The following is an 18,086-nucleotide window of genomic DNA, read 5'->3' as shown; positions in this document are numbered from 1 at the left end:
TCTTTCTTTCTTTCTTTCTTTCTTTCTTTCTTTCTTTCTTTCTTTCTGATTTAATTCATCCACTTGACCAGAGAGAGAGAGAGGGCACAAGCAGGGGGGAGAGGCAGGCAGAGGGAGAGGGAGAAGCAGGCTCCCCGCTGAGCAAGGAGCCTAACATGGGGCTCGATCCCAGGACCCTGGGATCATGACCTGAGCCAAAGGCAGACATTTAACTGACTGAGCCACCCAGGTGCCCCTATTTCCATTATTTCTGATGGGAAGACAGCTAATAATCATATTGTTCCCAGTATGTGATGTGTCATTTTCCTCTTGCTGCTTTCAAGATTTTCTCTTTGTCTTTGTATTTCAACTGTTTGACTGTGATGTGTATAGGTGGAGATATCTTCATGTTTATCATTTTGGAGTTTTTTGACCTTCTTGTATCTAGAGATTTATGTTTTTCATCAAATTTGGGAATTTTTGGCTATTATTTCTTCAAAGTTTTTCTTTGCTTCTTTCTTACTCTTCTGTTCTTCTGAGACTCTCATCACATTTATGTTGAATTATTTATTTATTTATCTATTTATCAGGTTAAACAGAGTCAAATATTGGTAATCTCACATGATTCATTTATATAGTATTTATATTATTTGATGACTTTGAGGAGGACAGGGATATAGATGAGGCACATGTGTGTTTTGTGAATTATTTCCTTAAACTATCTGTATGGCCCATTTCAAGACACTTAGTAAAAACAAAAAGAATGTAAACCTGTTTTTGCAACAAGGTAAAAAGAAAAGGGGGAAGCAAAGATCCTTTAAGAATCAATAATAATGCTTGGCAGGGAGCCTGCTTCTCCTTCTCCTACTGATCCCCCTGCTTATGCTCTCTCACTCTCTCTGTAAAATAAATAAATAAAATCTTTTAAAAATTAAAAATAAAAGCACAGATGTGTTCAAACTCACCTATGTTCTTGCTTGGTCTCTGAGTGTCGATAGGATATACAATGAATCCTTTCTCTGTGATAATAACAGAACTTCAGCCCCCATTGAATACCTCAAGGAAAGTCACTGTTCTAAGTGCTTTGCATGTACTAATTTATTTTACCCTCATACTCACTTTGTGACATAGGTATTATCGTTCCCATTTATAGTTGCAGAAACTGAGTCTTGTTGAGGCTAAGTTACTTGCCCAGGGTCACATGGCTAATAAGTGGAAAAGCCAGGATTTGAACCCAGGCAGTCTGTCTTCAAAGTCTAAACTATTAACCAATATGCTACACTGTCATTTAAAAACAATCTCTATATTTTATTTTATTTTTTAAGATTTTATTTATTTATTTGACAGAGAGAGAGAGACAGTGTGAGTGGGAACACAAGCAGGGAGAGTGGGAGGATTAAAGTTAAAGGAATGGAGGATTTCTGTTACCTGTAGCCACAGACCTCCCACATTTAATCTGAAGTTGGGCCAAAGAAGAGACTGTGGATGGGTTCAAACAGACCCCAGAGGTCTGTTTGATTGGAAGACTTGTGCAATACCATAAGGTAAAGAGAAGTAGACCACTTTAGTGTCACTTCCTAGGTGTTTCTGGCTCTGAGGAAGTGGGCATCTCCAGGAACAGGGTCCCTCATGCCTGTCTTGGGATGCTTTCACATCCATCAGCTTGTCAGATTCTCATAGTTCACTTTCTGACAGGCAGGTAAATTCACCAAGTGACCCCATTTTACAAGAAGAAAAGGGAAGCTCAGCAGGAATGCTGAGCAGGGATCCCAGGACCCCGGGACCATGACCTGAGCCGAAGGCAGATGTTTAACAATTGAGCCACCCAGTTGCCCCCAATCTAAATACTTCAAAAAATGTTTTGTTATATAGGCACTTGCGTCAGTTAAGCTTGAGTCAACTCTTGGTTTTGGCTCAGGTCATGATCTCAGGCTCATGGAGTCGAGCCCCATATTGGGCTTCATGATCAGCATAGAGTCTGCTTCAGATTCTCTCTCCCTCTCCCTCTGCCCCTTCCGCTCATGCATGTGCTCTCTCTCTTTCTCTAAAATGAATCTTCTTGAAAAAAATTTCTTGTTATAAGTTATGAGAAAATCACTGTAGGAGCAGAGCCCTAAAAACTATAGCTTTTCCTCCCAGGCTGCATTTGGAATATGCAGAATCTGTCGGCTTCCTTCATTTCTCTCAATGAGGTTCCCTCCTTTCCAGTCCTTCAGCCTCTACCTGGTGCAGGCAACCTTCACCTTTCACCCAAGCTCTTCCCTGTCCTCATCATGGGCTTCTCTGCCTCCAGGCTTGTTCTTAAAGCAGCAGGGCCAGAGAGGAAAGGCAGAAAGCTAGGCAGAGGAGTGCTGGTGAGGACTGGGGCCAAGAAAACCAGCCCAACTATTGGACTGGAAGGTGGAGCAACCTAGAGGTGGTGCGAAGAGCAGCAGAACAAACAGGTGGAGCCTTCAGTTGGAGATTGGACATTTAGAAGGAAGCTCCAGTCACAAGACGGGCAACTGGCAAGGAGCAGGCCGACATCAGGCAAGGCAGGAGCCCCAAAGAGCCAATGTGGTCAGCACAGGAGGCGAATGGGGAGGCAGGGGTTGTGAGGCCCACCACCCATCTCTCTGTGGCACTGTCTTCACAGTACATTCAAACACCAGCTTTGCCTCTTACATGGTGAGCACTTGGTGTACATCTCTTAAGCCTCAGTTTCTCCTCAGCTTCATGGAACAGAAAACCTAAGTAATGGTGACTTAAATGAGATCAGGGTTTAGTATTCTCAAGCAATGACAACTCCAGAGGTAGGTATCTGTTAGGTTTAGTTTGGCAGCTCAAGTCACCATAATTCAGGAGCCTGTGTCCTTCTCTCATGGCTCCAGGTATAGCCATCATAACCCATTCCAGAAAAGAGTGGAGAGAAATGACAAAAGGGCATATGCCACTGAGTCTCTCCCACTCCCTTTACGGTAGTTTCTTAGGAGCCCCACCCAATGGCTTCTGCTTATATCTCATTGGCCCAAACTGTGTCATATGGCCCGCTCTAGCCACAAAGAAAGCTGGGAAATGTAGTTTTTCAGCAGAGCACATTGTTGCCCCCTACAAAATTAAGATTCTGTTAGAGAGAAAGAAGGGAAGAACAGATCCTAAGTCTATGCAACCAAAAGTCTCTGCCACAGGGGTAAATGGTGTTATTTACTCCATAATTAGGGTCAACATGAAGATGAAACCAGGTAATTCTTGTAAAGCATCTAGCAGATACCTGGCTCAGTCAATAGCAGTGAATATTCTCAAACTCGAGGAACTTTTCCAATAGCCCGTCTAAGAAAGATCTCCATAAGAAACTGACTCTGTAGAACGCTCACCAGGACTACCCACAGAGTGAGGGCTCCCTAAATATTTGAGGCATTGACTTGTCTAAGCCCCACCCAAGGAGAGAGCATCAGTAGACGCTGGTGAGACACAGTCGGAAGCCTTTTTAAAGCCCTGCTTTGGAGGAAGTGGACTCTCTTTACTTGATATCTCTTTACTTGGTGGGTAGAGGGATGAGACTTTGGGCCTTGGGCCTAGATACTATAAGAGAGGGGTATTAGTGAAGAAACTGTAGCTTGTCTGCCCCAATCTACTCCTTACTTTATCCCTCTTTAGAGAGCTCTGGTCCTAGCCCCAGGTTCAGGTGTCTCCCTTCCTCCTTCAGCCACAAGTAGAACTGGGCCTTCTCCCTCCCCCTGGGGGTGGTCCTGATTGATCTGAGCCATCATGTTTGCATTAATTAGTTAGATCAGGTGTTGTAGCAATGAGACTCTTAAAACTCAGTGACCTAAGGACACAGTTTATTTCTTTCTCCTGTGAGCATCCTGAGGTGTGTTCAGGTTGGTGAGTGGCTCCACTCCATGCAGACATTCGGGGCTCAGGTGCCATCCATCTTGTGGCTCTGCCAACTCCTCCCTATCGAAACTTTGGAACTGAATTCAGATAATTTTCTAATACCTTTCACTCATGAGTTCTCATACTTGTTATCCAAAACTCAGGAATCTGATAGATTTGGATGATACATTATACTACTCATGACCTGAACTTACTAAAATAACTCTCATATCTGAATTCAGAAAACACGTGGATTTGGATAGTGAGGATTCTTGGGCTATCCACCCTGCAGTGGAAGGAGAAAGCTTAACTAGCCACCTTAGTTCTGTTCTCTGGGTCCACCACCTTGCCCCCTGTCCTCCACAGTTCCAGCCTTGCCCTCCAGTCCCTGTCCATTTCCCTCTAGGCCACATTTGAAGTAGGCATTGGGAAGTGTGTCCTCCTCTGGGGCCATAGAGCTTTCCAAGTTTTCCGCTAGTGCAAGTTGGGAAGGCCAAGAGTTTCTGTGGGTCTTGATTACTCACAGGCTTTTTGGGGCCAGACTTCTGGCTTCTACCACAATGTAATACCCTCAAAGACTTGGTCATTTTCTGGTCCATTTTCTTCCAGTCAGTTCTGTGTTCAGTAACTACTGCCAAAGTTCTTTTCTGAATACAGTTCTCCCATAGCTGCTTTATTTCTTGGTTTCCTTGTTCTACACATTTCTGTCTCTCACTTGAGGCCATCTTTGTTTGGCTGATAAATCTTAAAGGACCTTTGAAAAATGCTTTCTGCAACAATCTTATTTCTGCTGTTTGGTCCAAGTGTTTGCTTTTCCAACATTGTGAGGCCTTCATTACCTTTTATCTCCCTCTTCTTTTCTACCTTTATTTTAAAAAGTAGCCAGCTCTCACCTCACTTCATCTCTTTGAGAGATTTTTTTTTTTTTAAGTTTATGTCTTTCTTCCTTAACATTTCAGCATTGAGTGTTCCAGCGTGGTGGGCAGTTCTGTTCCATGAGGGTCATTCGGGGACCCAAGTCCCTTCCTTCTTGTGGCTCCACACCTTCCTCCCCTTCCAGACTTGTCATAATCTGCATGGCTGAGGCTGGTCATCGACATGTAAGAAAGTAAGTAAGTAGCGAGTAAGAAAAAGAGAAGAGAGAATGACGAGGAGACTCACTCCCTGACTTAAGGCCTCCATCCCCAAAGCAGCACCCATCTCTTCTACTGTTAAGAACTTAGTCATATGGCCACAACTAATTGCAAAGAGGTCTGAGAAATGCTGTCACCACTGGGCAACCATGTGCCTAGTTAAGGCTTTTTAACTGTAGGAGAGAGGAGAATGAGTTTTGGTGGAGAGCTAGCGGTCTCTCCTATAGTGGTTGTCTCATTCCTCTTGCCAACAACATATTTAGGCATGGCATGTGAAATAATTCCAGCCATGAAACACGAGGAAGTGTTCATGAGACACTTAACGGATAAGTCTTCATTATAAAAAAAGAGACATAGGAAGAAAGGATCCCATCTTTCCCAGGACATTGTCACATCAGGATGTGATGTCTGAAACAAGGCACCCATCTTGTGGTCATGAGGGGGAACAGGCTGTGGGTAAGGTTAATGCCTTGAGGCTGGAGGTGTAGGTAGATACATGAACCCAGGTCCTTAATGATACCCCTGAATCTGAGCTGATTGTCCCGGAGCCACCCTCCTGCTGGACTTCTGTGTGTGACATGGTATATTTCCTTATGGTTTAAGTTAAAGGAATGGAGGCTTTCTGTTACCTGTAGCCACAGACCTCCGCATTTAATCTGAAGTTGGGCCAGAGAAGAGACTGTGTGGATAGGTTCAAACAGACCCCAGAGGTCTGTTTGACTGGAAGACTTGTGCAATACCATAAGGTAAAGAGGAGTAGACCACTTTGGTGTCACTTCCTAGGTGTTTCTGGCTCTGAGGAAGTGGGCATCTCCAGGAACAGGGTCCCTCATGCCTGCCTTGGGATGCTTTCATATCCATCAGCTTGTCAGATTCTCATAGTTCACTTTTTGACAGGCAGGTAAATTCACCAAGTGACCCCATTTTACAAGAAGAAAAGGGAAGCTCAGAGAGGTGGTGTGCCTTGGCCAACTCTGCCAACAGGTTAGGGTTGGAACTAGAGACTTGGTCCTGGTTCTCTTGGACTCCTAGTCTGGTGCTCTTGCTAGTGATACCAGGACAGCCCCTGCTGAAATAATTGAAGGAAAAGCATCATTTGACATCCCATTAATTATTTTATAAATACGTTGAGGCAGGTACAACTTATACTTTCAGGAAGTTTACAATCTGGTGGGAGAATAGAAACAAATAAATGAACACATAAGTAAATAGCCTAACTCACATTGTGAGAACTGCAAAGTGGGAAGGGGATGGGGGCATAGGATAGCAGAGACTAATAAGGGGGAGCAGGTCAGGGAAGATACTCTGCAGAAGTGACACTTAAGCTGAGACCCAAAGGACAAGTAGGCACTAATTATCTGGGTGAAACGGAAGAGGAGGAGGAGGAAGAACATTCATGGCTCAGAGAAGAGCATGCGAAGAGATCTGGAGGTGGGAGAGTCTTGGGCCTATTCAGGAAGCTGCAGGTGTGGCTTGGGACATGTGAGCAAGGGAGAGGAGGAAGGGCCCGACCACACTGGTGTAGAGGGGCATGGCAGGTTTGAATTAAAATCACAGGCTGTGGAACTGGAATGTTTGGGTTCAAATTCTGATGTTGCGTATTCAGCCGTGTGCCCTTAAGCAAAGAATTAAGCACTCTATGCTTCAACTTCTTCCTCTTATCAAGTTCCTACCTTACAGGGAGCTGTGAGAAATGAAGCTGAGTGCTGTTGAAGTGCCTGGTACCTAGTGAGTTATTAGTAAATGTTAGCTGTTCTTATGGGCCATATAAAGGATTTTGGTCTTTGTTTTATGAGTAATGGGGGTTGCATTGATTAAGACCCTTTCGGCTGCAAGGAACAGCAACCCAACTCACATTGGCTTAAGCAACAGTAGGGGGATTTCTTGGCTTATATAACTGAAAGACATAGGTTTAGCTGTGCCATGAGGCACAGCTGGGTCAAGGCATAGGACATTGTCAACTGGACTTGAGCTATTTATCTTTTGTTTTGTTTTCTCAAGAAATAACTTCATTCTCCAGCTTCCTGTCCCCACATGGTGGCAGGGTGGTCATTTAGCTGCCACAGTGAATGAGAGTGCCTCTCTCCTGCTTGTCCCAGAGCCAGTCATGGAGGTCTCTCACTGCCCTGGCTCCCAGCTGGTACCCACCCCTGAACCAATCACTATGGCAGTGGAGGGGTGGTATGCAGTGGGCAAAGAGGAATTGGTGTTGGTTGCCTAGTTATATCCCCAAACCTCCAAAATCACTGGACCGAGGCCGGCAGGGGCAGGGGGCTCCACAAAGGAAATTGGAGGGCTCTCACCAAATCAGGGAGAGGCATGTCAAGCAGACAAACACAACCAGTGTTGAGTCAGCCAGACACTAGAGGTTTTAAGCAAGGGAAAAACAGGATCTGATGTCCATCTTGAGGTGACCACCCTGATGGGTGGTCAGGGGGAGAGACAGGAGGACGACGGAATGGAGATGGGGAGAGTTGCTGGCAGTTGATGTCAGGAGTCCAGGAGAAAAAGACAATGGCATGGCCAGGCTGGTGGCAGTGGAGCTGAGAAGGATGAGAAAGAGACACAGTGCCAGAGTTTGTTGGTAAACTGGGCAGGAGTGGGACAGGAAAATTCCAGGCTAAGCCAGGGTTTTGGCCTGACCAGATAAGGCAGGTTTGGGGGAAGGTTGACAGTTTAGCTTTGAATGCACCACATTTGAGGAGCCTTGGGACATCCATGAGGAGGAGTCCTAGAGGCATTTCTTTGGGGTGTGGAATTCCACTTGTGGACATTCTTGTCTGGTTCCTATGAGATATGAGGAGAAATAAATTGAATAATGACTGTTCTGCCCAGTAGAATGCACTAGAACCAAGGGTGGCCTGCCCTCCAGGAGAGCTGAGACAGGAACAACTTGCCCAGCTGTTTGCTGGGCATGGGTCCCTCAAACAGCATATGTGTGGCCCAGTCCCTCCCTTAAAAGTCAAAAGACCTTTTGAAATCCTCAGGCAGCTAGGTGGTCAGTAGTGGGCTGGGGCACCCAATTAATACTGGTCAAATGGACAGGGTCCCAACCCACAGGAGCTGACAGCGCAGCTATGGTGAGAGAGGAGAAGCATGGGGTGACATGGAAGATGTCTGGGCAGACAGCCAAAACATGATGCAGAATGGCGGGGTCCAGGCAGCGGAGGCCATGGCGGTTCTGAGGAGAAGGGGGTTGATGCAGGGCTGGCATAATCTGGGGAGGCTTCCTGGAGGCAGACCTGGAGTAGTATCAATATTCCAGGCATAGGAAGACCAGGATCTCAGGTGTGGGATGCAAGGCTAGGTTCGAGGTGTGCCCCAGACCAGCCCAAAACAGCTGGAGATCTAAAAATTTCCTAAACCAGGACACCAGGGCCTCCCAGAGCCTCCCAGACATCCTGAAGTCTTCCAGGTGAGGGCTCAGAGCTCCCCAGCCTTCTACTATCACTTGGGGTAGAGCGAGCTGCTCCCCCCACCTTGCCCCTCGTCCTTCCCTACTTCTTTGGCAGTCCTCAGCACCCTGTGCACCAGAGATTTCTCTGTATGTGTCCCTCCCCCAAGGCAGGGAGCTGGCAGGGATCACTGTCAACAGCCAGCATGCTCCCCACCATAGGAGGCACTTGGGAGCTGTTAGGGAGGAGGCAGCTGGAAGCTGCCCAAGGAGCTACAGGCAGCTGGGAAAGGCCTGGCCTGGTACTTCATGGGTGTGGGGAGGATGTATAGAGTCTAGGGGCTTGTCTGCCAGCTTCTCTGTCCAGGTCCTATGGAAGCAGGGAGTGTGATGGAGCCATCAGCCCAGCCTCAGTGGACCTGGTTGGCCCCAGAGCTGGCAAGCCCCAAGCTAGTGAGCGAGCGGGGGAGTCAGCTTCCCATCCATTAGGCCCATGGCCCAGGCTGCTAATGCCGAGCGGACATTCTGCTCTCATCCCTGGTATCCACTTAGGCATCGTTAATATTTTACGCTGCAGAGCCAGGGGATCGATGTCTCATTTATAGCTCAGTGTTTATGAGCAGTCATTGAAGCTTTCCCAGGGAAGATGCTCAGGAGCACCAGGGGAAACTGAGGCAGGAGAGCATGGGTGGACCAGCCTCAGGAGGACCCTTCATATGGCTTCCTTTGCTTGCTCAGTTCTCTGTCCCCCCATCTATCTCACATCTGGCACCCTGAACATACCCAGCTCCAAGAACACATCATAAGGGGCCATCAGAGCCTGTGACACAGGCCAGCCCTTGTCTCACCTGATCCTTTACAAGCCCCTGGAGAGGTTGGCTTGTCATCCGCATTTTAGTAAACAGGCTGAGAGAGGTTAATGTACTCTTAACCAGACCACTGATTGAGGATTGGTGGCAACTAGCTGGGACACAGGCTAGATTTTACTCAGCACATAGTGTGTAAATTAGAGTACGGGAGCGTCTTGAGCCTTTCTAGACTTAACACTTTAGCAACTCATGTGCTCTAACAGAGCTGTGTTCTCTGGCGATCATTAGCGTCTCTGCTTAGAACTCTTGGTCAGTGGAAACTCACCGCATGCCCACTAAATGCAATTGAAAGCTGTGCATTTACAGTTCTTTAAAAATATCTCCAATAACTCAGACTTTTAACCAGGTGTGTTAAATACTGAGGCTGAACTGCACAGGCCGGAAGAAACCCAGCAGCCTCCCTCCCATCCATTTCCACTGGAAACTGTGCGGTATGCTGGGCCAGCATCTGCTCTGGAAGCCAGGAGGCCTGGGCTGCATCTGTGCCCTTGCCCCAGTCCACCCTCGGGTGGGTTTCCTTAACTGTAAAATGGGGACGAGAAATGCCCACTGGGGCAGCCCTTAGGGATTAAGAGTAAACCTAAAGGCTTGGCTCCTGTATGCCAGCTCCAGAAGGGCCCTCGTCCACACCAGCTGCTGTTTCCCGCCCCACCCGGGCACCCCCGAGCTCTGTGCCTGGGGCGCAGTATACGTTCAGTATTTGTTGAGCGAATAACCGAGTGGGTAGCAGAGGCTCATACATGGAAGCTAGGTCCAAACAGGCGTGGAGCGGGGCTGGATCTCCCCCTCCACTACGGCGGCAGGAGAACTAAAGAACTTGGCATTCGAAGCAGCCCGCGCGCTTCCGGCCCTCTAAGCCCGGGGCTGGCGAGTTCACCCGCAGAGCGCAACGCCCGCGGGAGGGCAGCAGAGAGCCACGGCTCCCGCCCTCAAGTCCGGGAGTTCGGGGACTTGAAGGATCCTGGGCTCCGCCCTGCTACGCCCCCTCCCCTCCCCTCCCCTCCCCTCCCCTTCCTTTCTCCTTCCTTTCCTACCCAGTGCCCCCAGGCAGGAAGAGAGCGATCCACAAACGAATTAGCGCTCCTGTGCACTGCCCTCGCGTTGCACTTGGCATCCGTCAGCTCTTTCCCACAGCCAGAAAGGCAGGCGGGCACCAGCCCCTCTGTATGGAGGAGGAGTCTGCATGTCCGTGACTCGACCAAGGTCACGCAGCAAAATCAAGAGTCTCTAATGCTAAATCCCACACTCCCTCCAAAAGCCTGGAGCGCACGTGGGCTTCCGGAACTGGATAACTTTGGATACCAACTTTTTCATTTTCAGCGGGGGCCAGACCAGGGCCAAGTTCAGTCGCGAGCGGAGACCTGATGGTGTGGGAAATACCCCGGGGCGAGAGGGCTTCCCCGATCCCCCGAAGGCCGGCTCTGCGCTGGCCCGCGGGGCGGTGAGCGGCAGTGGCAGGCTCCGCAACCCTCAGCCAGGAGTCTGGAGCCCCGACTCCTCACAGAGAGCGATGCTGCGGCTCCCTTCCTCTCCGGTCCCCGGCCCCTTGCCCAGCCACTCAGCCCCCACCTTGCACCGGCAGTTCGGTGAAACCGCCGACCGCGCGGCCTCCCTGCGACCGGCAGGGGGGCGGTGGCTGTGCGCCAGGCTCCGTCCGGGGGCTGGGCCGCGTGGGGCGGGGCCACCTCCCTCCGCCCCTTCCCGGGCTCGCGCCGGGGTGGGGGTGGGGGCAGGCCGCAGGGGACGCCTCCCGGGTGGTCGCCGCGCCCAGGCCAATGAGCGCGCGGCGAGCCGCGATGGAGGCTGGGGCGGCCGGGAGCGCCCGGGACCCCCGCCGCCGCCGCGCCCCCGTGCCCCCGCGCCCCCGCGCCCGCGGGGCTGGAGAGGGGGCGAAAGAGGCGAGGCGCCCGCGCCCGCCATGGAGGCGTCTCTGGCCCGCGCCGGCCGCCTGAGCTGCGCTCCGCGCCGCCGCCGCCGCCGCCGCGCCTCGAAGTTTGCCGGCTGACTCGGAAAGTTGCGCTCGGGCTCTGCCGCCGCGCCGCGTCTAACCTCCGGGCCTGCCCAGTTCGCCGCCGCAGCCCTCCGCGGGGCCCGGGCCCCGTCGACACCCGCAGCCCCGCCTGCCGGGGGATGTGAGCCGCGGCCTCCCCAAGAGGCCGGGCGGGCTGCACGGGCCCCGGCGCCTCCCGAGGCACGCGCGGGCGAGGGGCACGCCCCGGCCCCGGGCAGCTCGGGTCGCCATGGGCATCCAGGGCATGGAGCTGTGCGCCATGGCCGTGGTGGTGCTGCTGTTCATCGCCGTCCTCAAGCAGTTCGGCATCCTGGAGCCCATGTCCATGGAAGGTAACGCGTGGCCATCCGCCGCTCCGCCGGGGCCAGCAGTGTGTGGGGAGGGAGCAGCGGTCGCGCTCGGGGCGCGGGTCCGCGGGCCCAGCGAGTGCGGCCCTCGGGCGCACAGCGCTCAGCGGCACTGGCCGCCTGAAGCCGCCGCCCCCTCCGGACTCCTGAGGGCTGGCCTGGGACTGAGAGGACGGAGAGGCCTGGGGCTCCGAGGAGCCCCGATGGGGATGGAGCTGCGGCGCTTGGGGTGGGCGTGAGCGAGATGCCTGGTGACACACTGAGCCATCCTAGGCCTGCCGGTCCGAGCCGCCCCGGGTGAGCACAGCCGGCTCGGGCCTCTCGTTGGCGGGAGGTGGCTCAGGGTGAAGATGACTGGAAGGATCCTCAGCCTGCGGTACCTGATGGTGGCAAGTGATAAGAGACCTCAGCCACATCATAGGGCAGCCCCTTTTGCCTCGACCAACATCCCTAGACAAGGCTCAGGCCCACGGGATCAGTAACCAAATCCTCGGGCACCACATTGCTGTCCCAGTAAAATATTAACTGAGGAGACTGACCTACTCTTAAATCAGACAGTGGACAGCCTCCCTGGGACCCCTGAGAGGCGCCCTCGGAGCTGCTTCCCAACCTTCTATACATCCCTAAGACTTCTGGGCAGGTTAGGAGGAGGAGCCCCTCGAGGGCACACCCATTCTAAGGGGATCTTGACCTACCAGGGCTGTAACTTCCCCTCCCCCCAGTTCCAAAGAGGCATTTGCAGCCCCATACCTCTGTACTGTGGGGAAGGGGCCAGCCTGTCCTGTTCATGTTACCCCTGCTCCCCTGCTGTCCTCTCAGGGGAGGATGGGCATCCTGCCTGCCTCAGCACTCTGCTGACCTTGCCAGGCTCCAACTCCTGGGACTGAAACCCAGAGTCCAGGCAGGCTAGGAGGGAAGGACTTGTCCTTGCCTCTGAACTGCCTGGCAGCCCCTCCAGCCTGAGGATGTGCCCCCAAACCCCTGCCAAGGGCTACTGACGACAGGAAGGGGCACAGGGCCTGGAAGCAAGGCCCTTCCTCCATTTTGCCTTCAGAACCTAGAGCTGACTCTTTAGCTGGCCCCGCCCCACTCTTTCATGGCTGTGTGCCCCTAAGAAGCCATCAGGCTCCATCACACCTTTTCTAGGTGAGTTCATGGGGCCCAGAGAGAAGAGACGTGATCTAGGTGGTTCTGAGAGGTACCGCCTTAAGCTTTAAATTTTACTTGGAGAGGAAAATTGCCCAAGCTGAGCCTGCACTTGTCTGGTTGCTGACCCCAGCTGGGAATCTATGACTGGGGATTTAGTGGGAAATGCATTTGCTTGGGATGAGGTAGGGGAAAGCATCCTCACCGCTGTGCCCCTGAGGACCTATGGCTCCTGTAGGGCACTTGTCTGTCCCACATACCCTGTCCTTTGCCGTCTGGAGTCTATGGTGGGTTTGGGGGGTGGTTGGTGCTCAGGCAAGCCACGGCCCCTACATTGATCTTCCCCGTTTCCTGGACCCTCCTGGGCCACCAAGGGGCCAGGAGCACCAGTGGTCTCATTCCACTTGGTGCTGCAAAACCTTCTGAACTGAGCCCGACCCCCTCACAGGTCTGGGCCTGTGAAATTTGTCTTTGTAATTTCTAAGGAAAAGGGATTTCTTTACAAGGTGGTTAGTATGCACAAGACTACAGATGCTTTCTTCAACCTGCTATAAAACCCACGTCAGGCCCTAATGAGTTTCTCTTTCCTGGTATGGTTGCCCACTTGTGCCCCCTTTGGAGTTCTGATGTGTTGATGCAGTGGGAGGAATGTAGAGCCTCAATGTCGGCCAGGTCTTAGCTGGGGTTGCTGTCACCCATATGTGCTGGCTGTAAAGCTCCCTTAACCTTTCTCAGCCTCAGTTTCATTCCCTGTAAAGTGGGCTGTGGCAGACGTGTAACTAGTCACTGGGGCTTTAAGGCTCTAGCACCATTCTTGGCATATAATAAATGTGCAAACTTTGTGAACCGTTGGCATCACCGGTAATTAGCAATGGAGTGATTGCTCGTAGTAACAGGACTGATTCATGGTTGAAAACATTCTCTCACTCAAACAGGCCTCCCCTCCTACATCAGAAGGAGGGAGTTTTAAGTTCCAGATGTTGCATGATGATGGGGAGTGGTGTCCTTTAAGAGCCTGGAAGGCCCATTGGCCAGGCAGTGTCTACGGGACTGTCAGATGGGTTGTGAGGAGCCCATGCCTTGCAGCCCCAGCCTGGATGGGAGCGGGCACTGAGGGAGGAGGGCTGGTGCCTGGCTCCCCTCAAGCATGCGTGCATGCAGTTGTGTGTCTCTTGTCTTCTGTGAGCCTCCGTAGTTCCCATCTGTGAGTTGCCAGAGTTGTGATGCCCCTGGGATTGTCAGGAACTAATGGATCTGGGTTCTAGGGATGCAGCCTTCTAGAAGTAGATGCAGATGATAAAAAGCCCTCTGTCTGCCCTGGGTCTCCTGTCCGTCTCTGCCATTGGGTGACTCTGTCGGGGAATTCCAGCCGGGTTTGGCCACTAGCTTACCAGGGGACTTTGGTGCATTTAACATTCTTGAGCCTTAATTTCCTTATCTGTAGAATGAGGATAAAAGCATATTTTCCCCTATCCATTTCACAGGGGTGTGGTGAACTAAAGCACCGTGGAAAAGTGAAAAGCAGAACTCAAGTCTAAGGGATTCACAGGGTGGGGCCCAGCAGTAAAAAGTGACCCTGGGCGGGTAATTCTTGGTGCTTGTTTGCAAGCCCTGACACCAGACCTTTTTGTCCACATCTGGGCCCGAGGCTTGACTTTGGTCACTGCCTCTTAGCTCAGGTCGGATTTCCTAAATTCTAGACGAGTAGCTCTCAACGGAGGGCAGTTTTGCTCTTCCGTGGACATTTAGTAATGTCTGGGGACATTTTTGACAGCCACAGCTGGGGAGAGGGGGTTACTGGTGTCTTGCAGGTAGAGGGCAAACATCCAGCAGTGAACGGGACAGCCCCCACAAGAAGGAAGGATCAGGCCCAAATGTCAGTAGGAAGGTTGAGAAGCCTTGTTCTGGAAGGAGCACTAGGGGCTAGGTGGCCAGGGGCTAGGACAGCTGCTTTTTAGGCCTGACTTAGTCACTGACATGCTGTCATTAACTTGGGCGAGTCACTTTTCTTACCTGAGCTCTGTTTCCTCATCTGTAATGGGATTTTGGATTGGAAGCACCATCTCCCCTGGGAACTTTCCCTGACCCCTCTGACTCCCCGCCCCTTTGGGTTGTGGTAGATGATGCTGTTCTGATATTTTCTGTGACCCCATCCCCACCCCATAGGGGCTTTCCGAGGGGGTCAGGGACTTGTGTCTATACCCTTAGGGCCCCAGAGTGTGCCCAGCGCTGCCTGGCAAACAGGAGGTGTTGAGTAAATGTAAGTTCTATGCCATCCCCAGCACACATTTATTGGGCACCCTTTGTATACCAGGCAGTGTGAAGCCAGCAGGAGCACAAGTAATGCAGTGTCTTGGCCCTCCCTTTAGGACAGCCCTGGGCAGATGTCCTCTGAGGGGAGGACCCGTCTGGCTGGGGTGGGGACAGGGAGGCTGAATTGTGACAGTGGGGATATAGGTGGGTGAAGAGACAGGGGTGTGAAGGGGAGAACGGGGAGTGCCCAGAGGGAGGTAGGCATGGCCCGACCCACCACCACCGCTCTTCCCTCTTTGAGGTGGCCCCACCCCTCTTTGTGTGTATCATAATTTTGTCCTCAACAGCAGGCCCATCCTAGAGATGAGGAAGCTGAGGCTTGGGGAGGGTAAGTCACTTAACTGAGGTGACCCAGCCAGGGAGTGGCAGGGCCAGGACTTGTACAAACTCTGGCATACCTGTCCTGGATGCGTCCCTAACTCCGCAGGGCCAAGGAGCCACAGATGCGTCCCAGCCTCTTACAGCATGGGTGTCAGACACCCAGAGGGGAGGCAGCTGCCTGGGTCCCAATCCAAAGTCTTCCTCATTGAGCCCCTGTGAAGACTAAGTGTGTGGCTGGGTGCAAACTCATAAAGCAATGCCCAGCACAGAGCGAGCGCTTGTTATTTCTTGCCAAAAAGGGCCCTAGCCCCCCCCAGTGTCACTCATCACTAACCGTGTATTAGAAGTTAGTAGGGGAGGAGGATGCACTTGACGGGCCCCTCATCATGATCGGCATCCTTCCTTGTGTGCTCCGTAAGGTCCTCCTGACTGGCTGGCTGGAGGCTCCTGGGCTGGGCTCTGGGAAAGGGAAGGAGAGAGGTGGGGCTCCGGGTGGGTGACTTCTGCGGGACAGGGAGGTAGTCTGGAGCCTGAGGCCTGATGCTGCTGTACATGGGAGATCTGGGCAAAGATTTGGGAGGGGTCCCTCCCCAAGTCAGGGCTTCAGCTGTTGCAGGTCTCGTGGTTTCAAAGCGCTCAGCCACGGGATCTCGAACAGAGTCTTACTTGGAAGCCCTGACAGACGGAAGAGGCATGGCTGGCCTTCGAAGGGGAGTCTTGCCCCACAGTGGTCCCTGGGGCTCCTTGGAGGGACCTCCAGGTCTAGGAGTCCCCTGACCAGCAGGGGCGGTCAGGGCTGAGATCTGCCAGCGGGGTAGGAAGGATTGGAGCCAGCCCGTGTGGCCAGCACTGTGGGAGAGTTTTGCTGCAAGGGAACGGAGATGGGTGCTGGCTGGCGAGCCAAGGGGGTGCAAGGGAAGCTTTTGCAGCTGCCTCCAGGGGAGCCTTGCAAAGGTAGAGACAGCCCAGGGAGCTCCACTGGGCTCAGGCACTAGGTAGGCCAAAAATGCCCCTCACCCAGGACCTGGTGCGTCTTTGCTCAGTGAATTAAAGATGTGGAGCCACCTTTTCCAAGCCCCTGCAGGTGGGTCCTGCACAGAGGGCGCTGTGTGGCACGGGATCAGGATCCCGGACTGGAACTTCTACTCCCTGGGAGGAGAGCCCCGTTGGTGATTTGTCAGCTTGCTGTATAACTCGGGGACATTCGGCTTTAGAACAGCAACAGAAGTTTTTTTGAAGAACAAATTTTTTTTTAAGTTTTTTTTTTTTAATTTGACAGAGAGAGAAAAAGCGAGAGAGCGAGCACAAGCGGGGGGTGGGGGGGTGGGAGAGGGAGAAGCAGGCTTCCCGCCAAGCAGGGAGCCAGATGCGGGGCCTCATCCCAGGACCCTGGGACCATGACCCAAGCTGAAGGCAGACACTTAATGACTGAGCCACCCAGGTGCCCCTAAGAACAAATTTTTAAAAGACTCATGCTTTCACTCCTTTAACCAAATTTTTGTTTGATGGAGAGGTTAAATCTTTGTTGCTGAGTCCCTGGTTATCAGTGAGGGGGGGGGGGCGGGGGGGGCGGGGCGGTGAGTAGTGTCCAGGACAAGCGTCTGGAGGGTCAGGAGAAGGGCTGAGCCCAGGGAGACCGCAGAAGCAGGCTGACTTCCCAGTCTGGCAGAGCGCGGCTCCTCAGGGTGTGGAGGGAAGCTGGAGCAAATGGCTATTTAGATCCATTAATTGCCAGTCGTCCTTGTAATTGCAGAAGGTGCTGTGACGCCTCCGGGAGTCCTAAGAGATCTGGCTGCATCTCCCCTGAAACAAACTAGAGGGATGAACCTTGGATTTCCCTTGGGGAGGAGCCAGGAGAGGTCTCCAGTGTCCCCTGAGAGCACATGGGGTGCCCGGGATTGGGCCGGACGCTATGGGAGTCGAGATGAAGAAGCCAGGTCCCCTGCTCCTGAGACAGTTCCATGATCTTTGCTTTGTGCATATGTGTGTAGAGGGGGTGAAAGTGGGGGTGGGGGTGGAGGAGAGGGGGTGAGATCCCTCTTCCTCTTCTTACAAGGCCACCCATCCTACTGGATTAGTGCCCCACGCTTAGGACCTCATCTTACCTTAATTACCTCCAAAGCTGTATCTCCTAATAGTCACATTGGCTTAGGGCTTCAACATATGAATTTTGGGGAGACCCAACTCAGTCCGTAGCACCAGGAAAGAGAAAAATATGCATCTGGCAGGGAATCATAGCCAAATGGAGAAAAGTAGAACAGAGATGAGGGATAGATAGGAATGGTGGGGGGCACCTCTGAGGAGGTGACATTTGAGCAGACGAAGGAGGTGTGAGTTCCGAGGGAAAAGCAGTTTCCTGTAGAGGGAGTGTGCTTGCGGGGCACAAGGGGGCCAGAATGGCTGAAGCAGAGGGAGCAAAGGGAGAGACTGGGAGATGAGGTCAGAGCCCGGCCAGGGAGAGGTGAGGGTGGCGGTGGCCTGTGTTTATTGGTTACTTATTGGTTATTTTTATACTCAGAGCTTGGGGGAGGTTGTTGAACAGAGTAACACACTGGATATTGTTTCCAGCAGCTTCCTCTAGCACTATTTGAAAACTAGACCTACGGGACCCAGGGCAGAAGCAGGGCAACAGGCCAGGAGAGATGCTGGAGCCTTGGACCAGGGTGGGGACAGTGGAAGTGGGAGAAAGGGTCAGAGGCAGGAGTTGAGAGAGCTGGC

General features: G+C 52.3%; 1 protein-coding gene across 2 annotated transcripts in view; it reads left to right on the top strand.

The window, feature by feature from the left end:
- The window catches only part of KCNIP3 (potassium voltage-gated channel interacting protein 3), a 79,106-nt gene that overhangs the window by 43,221 nt on the left and 17,799 nt on the right, over positions 1-18,086 (top strand). The window contains exon 1 of one of the 2 annotated variants that reach the window (XM_035001016.1): positions 11,174-11,573. The exons of the other annotated variant lie outside the window; for it this stretch is intronic. Within the exon in view, the coding sequence (XP_034856907.1) occupies positions 11,471-11,573 (103 nt within the window). The 5' untranslated portion in view covers positions 11,174-11,470. Of the gene's footprint in view, positions 1-11,173; positions 11,574-18,086 lie in introns of those variants that run through there. 2 annotated transcript variants of the gene reach the window in all.

The sequence above is a fragment of the Mirounga leonina genome, unplaced genomic scaffold (genome assembly GCF_011800145.1).
Source record: "Mirounga leonina isolate KUSES-001 unplaced genomic scaffold, KU_Mleo_1.0 Mir_125, whole genome shotgun sequence".
Classification (NCBI taxonomy): Eukaryota; Metazoa; Chordata; class Mammalia; order Carnivora; family Phocidae; genus Mirounga; species Mirounga leonina.
This window is presented reverse-complemented; position numbering and strand designations above follow the sequence as displayed.